Source organism: Triticum urartu, chromosome 3, assembly GCF_003073215.2.
Source record: "Triticum urartu cultivar G1812 chromosome 3, Tu2.1, whole genome shotgun sequence".
NCBI lineage: Eukaryota > Viridiplantae > Streptophyta > Magnoliopsida > Poales > Poaceae > Triticum > Triticum urartu.
In genome coordinates this window covers 507,863,901-507,871,413 of record NC_053024.1, presented here as the reverse complement: position 1 = coordinate 507,871,413, position 7,513 = coordinate 507,863,901, and the positions used below count along the sequence as shown (strand labels likewise).

Genomic DNA, 7,513 nt, shown 5'->3' with positions numbered 1-7,513 from the left:
GTTTACTTCAAGTGGGATAGCTCCACCCGAACCAATGGTTGCGCTTTTATAATTTTTTAGGCTCTTGGCCTCTGCATCAATCGATGCATGCAACCATCTTTATTACTTATTCAACAAAGGTCCGACAAGAATATACATCAAGCCACCTGAAGCCACCATTCACACCTACAAACACGATAATGTAGAGTGCTCTCACGTCACGTATCTAGATATCGTCGTCGATCCATCCACATAACGTATCGGAACTAACAGCCGGTCCAGCAAACCTAAAGCGTACACCATATGCATACGTTTTAAAAGCTTCAAGGTCATCATCGAACCACTGACTCATCTTCAGGAGAGAGATCCGCATCATCATTGCTAGTCCGGCCATCCGTCGACGCCACCACGGCGCCCAACGGCACCCCCTCCCTACGCTCATCCATCTAGAGGAGAAGACTCTGGAAGATCCGTCGTGCGTAGCACCTGCCAAACAGGCATGACAAAGCGTAGCACCTGTCGGACAGGCTGACTTGACGTCACCACCAAAACTCCGTGAAGACGAAGACGCTCCACCTCCTGCCTCTGTCTTCCAGCGTTGCTCCATAAAACGATGCTCCCAAGAGAGAAACAACACCGCGGTGCCGTCATCGTCCGATCTGAAAAATCAGATTCTAGGGTTTTCCTTGGAGCAGCACGAGTGGGTCGACAATAGTTACAGGACGATGCCTTCATCAAGGTAACAACGCATAACGCCACCATCGTCCGTGTCGGATCGGTTTTCACCGACGACTGTCTTCCCGACTCGCAGCCAGGACTAGATGACAGATCTGAAGATCCAATCACCCAGCCTCAGGCCGACCACCTCCAACGTAGGAGATGACCACTACAACCATAATCAGCGTGATGCGATGCAGACCCAAAGTGCCACCGCGAGCCATTGCCGAAGCCGACGAGATGCAACAGATCGAGGACGAAACGGTAGTCGCCCCGGACCGAACCCGGGATGCGCCCCGGCCACCGTTGTCGTCATCTCCTACCAATCCCGTCGGCTGCAACAGATTCCCCCCGACGCACCCCGGCAGCCGCTGCTCGCCATCCTCTTTGCAAGGAGGTCTAGGTCAGGCCGCCGCAGCCTCAGATCTCGGGACGCCAGAGGAGGTCCGTCGCGCCACAGGGCCTTCGCCCGACGACGTTGTCGGCGGCGGCGGAGGGAGGGGAGGTGCGCGGAGGACGAGGGGAGGATGGGTGATGGCCGCCCGGCGGCCGCCGCTCGGGGTCGGGAGGGGAAGGAGGGGTCGGGGATTTTCCGGTGCTCCACCAAAAAAGTCTATAATGCACTTGATGAGCACTGTGCACTTGAACTCTATGCGGAGACTTTACATGTGTAGGCGCATACTGCAGTGTCACTGTGTAAGCAAGATAACAGCCGATCGCCGAAGCTATTCTGTAACTTCCTTCGTCTAAGAAATCGCCACGTATACGGGGATATATAAATAAATAAAGAGGCACGATCCACTCTTATTGGATCAAACCTGCACACGTCGCCCTCATAGAATCTTTCGCGTGCACCCTATTTCTTGATGTATACTCCGTACTTACCATTTCCCAGGCCCAGGGTGTTGATTACCAGCATATTCTACTTGTACGCGGACAATGACCGGCCAGGAACGGCGAACCAGCTGCCAGATTCACGCAGAAAAATCACAAATCCGCACGGTCGTCAGATGTTGTTGCGTGGAGGCTGATCCTGCGGAATCAGGATATCCAGTGGGACACGACGCCAATAAACTGCGAGATCCATGGCCTCATTCATCGACACACTTTTTGCTGACCAATTTGATGAGCTACGCTCTGACGGCGAAAGGGGAAAAAATGACACGCTAACTTATTGGCGCTACTCTAATTCTTTTTGCGAAAACTATTGCTGCTACTCTCAAGAGAGAATCAACAAGGGGGTGATTCGTCAATCATTATGAGCCAAGTCTTGATTCCTTTTCCCTCTCCCTACTTATTTGCACCGGTAAACTCCTTGCTGTGCTGTGCTGATGTCTACTCCGGCATCATGTTAGACTGCCGTCCAGGACCGCAGAGGCCTTGGACACGGCCCTCGCACCCCTGTAAATCTCATGCTGCAACAGCCGCCAGGACTCCGTCGTGTTGAGCTTCTGCGCGTTGGCCATGGCCGAGACGATGCCGGGGAACGCCTTGGTGCCCCAGTCGTCCTGGTCCGACGACGCATAAATCTGCCAAGGGAGAGAAATCATCACCGTGGCCAGTTTCGGAGTCACTTCAGTTCAGTTCAGACAAGTACTCCCTCTGTAAACTAATATAAGAGCATTTAGATTACTACTTTAGTGATCTAAATGCTCTTATATTAGTTTACGGAGGGAGTACTATGCAACAAGCCTGAAGCTTCGATGCTACTCACCATGTGTTTGTACCACGGTCTCCCCGCGAGCCCTTCTCGGTTGGTGAAGGCTCGCTCTGCCATCATCAATCGGTCGTTCATCTCTCTGACTTTCAGTGTGCGTTCCCTCGTGTTTAGGCCCCATTTCTCTGCTTGCAGCACCTATTGTCATGAGGAAAGTGGAGGTTTTATAACTGGAAATTTCGGTGAAAGCTGCTTTCCAGTGGAATTTTTGTTCACATACCTTCTTCTCCATGTGAATTTTCGTGGCCGCCTTCTCAAGCTGCTTGATTGACTTGTGCAGAGGGCTGAAACTGACGGCACACCCAGGGCATCCGTCCTCCACAACTTTTGAGCTCTCCTGGAGTAAGCAAGACGGCACATAGTCCACGTGTCAAGTAATTGTTGGAACTGCTTCTACACGCCACACTTAATGATAATTTCATTAAAAAAACGTGTGCCACTCAATAGAAAAGGCAAGTCTACATCATGATTCTGTTTCAATTCCCTTGATGAATAGGGGATTACCCTGTGTTGTTCAAAAGTTGCATATCTCAGTTGCCAGAAGAGAAGATACCTCCAGTTCAGAAGCGTAGGGGACGTAATTGAAGGGAATGATCTCATCATCTGCAAGTCTCAAAGCAATCAGACCCCAGACGCTCGCCACTGCACGATCACACAGTCAAATGGATTAGTCGGCGATACAATGGAACGCCGATTGTACTTTTTGAATTTGAAAAGATAGCTCTCGTTCAGTACATGCTACATGTCTGTGGAACAGGGGGTCTCCAAACCGCTCCATCCAAACAAAATCATCGTACAGCGAGTGGTAAACAGGGTACTCTGAAACTGCAAGAGCAACAATATTTAGAGCAGATGCTAGAGGAATAATAATAACACAAGCTGTAAAGATATGGTTCCCAGTCGACTGATTTCTTTTTAAAATGAATCAGAACTTGCTATCGAAAGGGAGCACGGTTTTCCAGACTTATGCGCCACCAAGAACATTTTCACTCACATAGTCCATAAGACATGTCGAGTGAAGGGACTCCAATATGCTGGACAAAAGCTGCAAAGTCTGTTCCCGCACCGGCCACCCTTGCAATCTGAAAATCGGAGCTTATCACTTCAGTGTGTTCCAAATCAAATGAAGCTATCATGATCACTCATCTGTGCCACAACAGAATTATATGACCATTCCATCACTGTACCCACCGGAGGATTCTGGCGAATCATGTAGTCATACAAGGTATGAGACGGATCATCAGGATCGGGTACCTTCAATCAAGAAAAAATAAATGATAGAATGATTAAAATAAATTTGGAATCTATGTAGACAGGTCTCTTATATGTACTCAGTGCTGCTCACGAAGTTTAAATTCTATGCTGTAGGTGCAAAGCTTAAATACCATTTTGCTTGCCTCCTTGATCAATTCATCGAGTTGAGGGGTTGCGCGGGGCATGAGACCTCCTGGCCCAAACACTGATATGTCCACATTCAGATAAGCAACAGCTCTTGAAGCAAGCATATCGATGTTGTCCTCGGTCCATTCCGTAGACCCTATCTGAGACATTGGATGTTTCTACGCTTTAGCGCTTACACCTGAGAATAAGCAAAGCATCTGAGAGCACGCGAGCAAGAACATACCAGCGCAAACTCTTCTGCATCCCAACTGCAGACGATGATTGTTCGCCTTGGCCTCCATCCTTTCTTTTCTAGCTGGGACAGCCTCTCCGCAATCTGAAAACAAAAGTAGGTACCGAGTCACTATCCTTGATTCAGCAAAGATGTCTGGCATTCAGAACAGATATCAATAAGGTTGATTACCTCGAGCATAGCTGCTGTTCCGCTGTTGGGATCGACTGCCCCGAATGTCCAGGCATCACGATGGTTGCCTATGATCACATATCTGCCAAAAAGAAAACACACAGAGGCAAATTTAACATTGTTAGTTCTGGCTTTGACATGTCTCAGGGAGAATCCGATGCTTGATCCTAGTACAAAATTCCATAGAATCTAGCAATCGCCTTATAAAATGTAATCTTTACCCTTCCAGTTGGCTTGGGTTGATAAAGTAAAGGAATCACTCGGGCTGTAACACCTAATTTACCACTGACTTCATTATCAGACTTGACTGTCAGAATCTACGGAAGAATAGTATGCTGTAAATTATTTACCTGTCAGGCTCTTCCTTCCCTTCTATCACAGCGAAGACATTTTCGATGGTTGCTAGGGTGTCATTTCCCTGCGGGTCACAAGGAGTGAAATGAGAGTGCTGCCCAATAATGTAGGCTAGACAAAAAGAGGAAAGCCCATGATTCTTGGACCGCTGCGCTGGGCCCCACTCACGATGTATGTGAGATTCAGCACGGCCGGGCCGGGCCCGATCCGGTACACGGGCGCGCCCTCGCCGCCCTGCCACTCCGGTGGGGCCACGCCGCCGCCCATCGCCTTCTGGATTGTCTCCCCGTCCCTCCCCGACACCGGCAGCGCGGGGATGCCGGGCATCGCCTCGCTCGCCTCCAGCTCCTCCGTGCTCAGACGCTCGCAGTCCTCCCCTGCGGCGCACGACGGCCACATCGGCGTCGTCGGGTCGCCGTTCCCGTAGTAGAGGGTCCCCACCTGAACGCCGCTGGGCGGCAGCCACCGCGTGTTGGGGAACCACTTCCGCTTCCCCTTGCCCGCGGGCCCGCCGAAGTCCTTGGCGTCGGTGTAGATGATCGTCGCGGCGGCGCCGGCGTCGCGAGCGTTCCGCACCATGTCCTCGCAGTGGATGTCCCCGTAGCGCGCGAGCACGACCTTCCCCGCGACGTCCACGCCGCGGGAGGCGAGGTAGGCGTAGTCCTTCCTGTCGCCGTAGTTGGCGTACACGACCTCGGCGGTGACGGAGCCGGAGCCGGAGTAGGCGAAGTAGGTGGGGACGACCTCCGCCGCCGCCTCGGCGTAGGGGTCGTTGGGGTAGGTGTCCTGGGTGAGGGAGAATGACTTGGTGGCGCGGCCGGGCGCGGAGAGGGAGAGCGAGCGGTGGAGGGGGTAGGAGAGGAGCACGGAGTAGGGCGTGACGCGGGTGGGGAAGGAGAGGGAGGAGAGCGTGGCGCGGACGTACTCGGCGGCGAGGGCGTTGGCCGGGGTGCCGGCGACGTGCGGGCGGAGCGTGAGCGCACGGAGGTGCGCGGCAGCGCTGGCGTTGGAGCCAAGGGTGAGGAAGAGCGCGTGGTAGCGCGACGACGGGGTGGGCGCGTGGAGGAGGTGGTAGGAGGCGACCAGGGCGGCGGCGATGGCTAGGAAGGCGAGGTACCTGCGCCTCCCCATGCCGCTGCCGCTGCCATGGCCGGCGGCGAGCGCGGGGTGGCGTAGGAGCTGCTGCTGCTTGCCGTGGCCAGACATCGGGCGCGCAGTCTCGGGTGCACCGGTCATGTCACGGCTGCTGCACTGACACGTTGCCACTCTGCCTGTGTATATAGGAGTATCCTCGCCTCGATGACTCCACCATGGCATCACGGTACTGTAGCACCCTCGCGGCGTCGTGCTCGGACGGCTGTCCAGCCGCGAGCAGCGGTATGAATCCACCGTATACTTTTGGCGCATGGGTGGCTTCCGTGCCACGAAAATCGCCTCGCGACCAACGTGCTACGTGTTGCAACGATTCAACTGCATACGAGTATTCCTGACAAATAAACTAATGTCGATGACCCTATTCATCCTTAAATAAACTTATCTCCAGATCCAAATCGACTCTCAATAAGAAAACTAGTACTCCTACCTTGAGCAAATGTGACAAGAAAACCCAACACAGAGAATCTTCTCTTTATATCCCTTTAAAAAAACATGTTTCTCTTGAACTGAACTCACATATTGCATCTTAGGGCTGTCGGCGTTCTGGGAAACGGGGTCCCCAGACTTGCCTGCCTGCGGCCTGCGGCGTGGCTCAGGTGAAGACCCGGCACGGCCCATCTTCGTCAACCCAAGCTCAAGACCCTCGCGAGGCGGACGACGGGAAGCTTCCTCAAGAGCGGTGTCATCGGGCAGGCTCGCGAGGAGCCGGAGAGATCAATGTGAGGGTACCTCGCGAAGATCCCATGACGCAAGTCATGACGATCAAGGTCAGGCGGGCGCCGGCCTGCGCAGGGTCCTTATTTCCCCTTTGGTGCAAAGGAGGCAAGCATAGGCCAAGGCATCACGCAAAGGTTGCCATTCCGGTGCAACGAGACCAAGACCAGCCGGACGGCCGGACGGAGGTCACCGTGGAGCCCAAGACGGCGTCATCACCAGTGCTTTTGGCAGCCGAAGACCACCTTTGGTCAGGATAACTTGTACTAAATGTTCCCCTTCAAAATGGCCAATTGTTGGCGCCCTTCCCTCTCAATTATTCGGGGAGAGGCCCAGGGCCTCTATAAATAGAGCTAGCCTCCACAAAGGAGGGGGCGACACCCAGGAGAGAAGAGAACGAGGAGAAACCCAGTAGAGACTAAGTAGAACACACCGCACCAGCTCAAGAACACCTCTCGCGAGGCCGTTCTTCCTCTGTACTGTCCATCATCGGCCCCAGAGGCAATCCACCACACCACATACTGGAGTAGGGTATTACACCACAACGATGGCCCGAACCAGTATAAACCTCGTGTCTCTTGTGTTGTTCATCATTTTCATCTTAGTTCGCACGGGAGGATCGGACGTAGATCGGTAGGGGAGAGATCTCCGCGCGCACCCCAGTGTTCGAACCTCAAGGGTCTGCTGGAACCCGAAATCCGACATTTGGCGCGCCAGGTAGGGGGGGCGCCGGAATCTTCCTTCCGCTGTTCGTGTGTGATCTTCCGTCGTGTCCATGGCTGACGCTCGTCGGGCCCGCGCCGAGCGCTGGGTTGCTCGCGTCGCCCAGACGGCGCCCGTCGGCGGCCCCCCTCGCCGTTCCCCGTCGCCCGCCGCCAACGCCGCCACCGGCCCGGCGGGGAACGAGCAGCAGGCTTCGTCCCAGCATCCTTCGGTGCGGTGGGATGGCCGCACCGCCACCCCGTCGCTGACTCCGGCTGACTCGTCGTCCCACGCCCGTTGTGCATCCATGGATGCACACGCCTCACTGCTCTTGGCGCGGGAGCTCCTGCACTATCGTCCCGTCCACGACC

The 7,513-nt window shown here is 54.2% G+C and overlaps 1 protein-coding gene across 1 annotated transcript; it reads right to left on the bottom strand.

Annotated features, from left to right (window-relative positions):
* Positions 1-1,766: 1,766 nt before the first annotated feature.
* Positions 1,767-5,937, bottom strand: LOC125544649 (probable glutamate carboxypeptidase LAMP1). The gene is made up of 12 exons (XM_048708392.1): positions 4,740-5,937; positions 4,568-4,635; positions 4,218-4,299; positions 4,038-4,130; positions 3,799-3,954; positions 3,605-3,667; positions 3,408-3,495; positions 3,149-3,238; positions 2,967-3,055; positions 2,634-2,750; positions 2,411-2,551; positions 1,767-2,225 (listed from the first exon to the last, which is right to left on the bottom strand). Exons 1-12 carry the CDS (start codon positions 5,886-5,888, stop codon positions 2,043-2,045), a joined length of 2,319 nt encoding a protein of 772 aa, XP_048564349.1. The 5' UTR covers positions 5,889-5,937; the 3' UTR covers positions 1,767-2,042.
* Between the last annotated feature and the right edge of the window lie 1,576 nt (positions 5,938-7,513).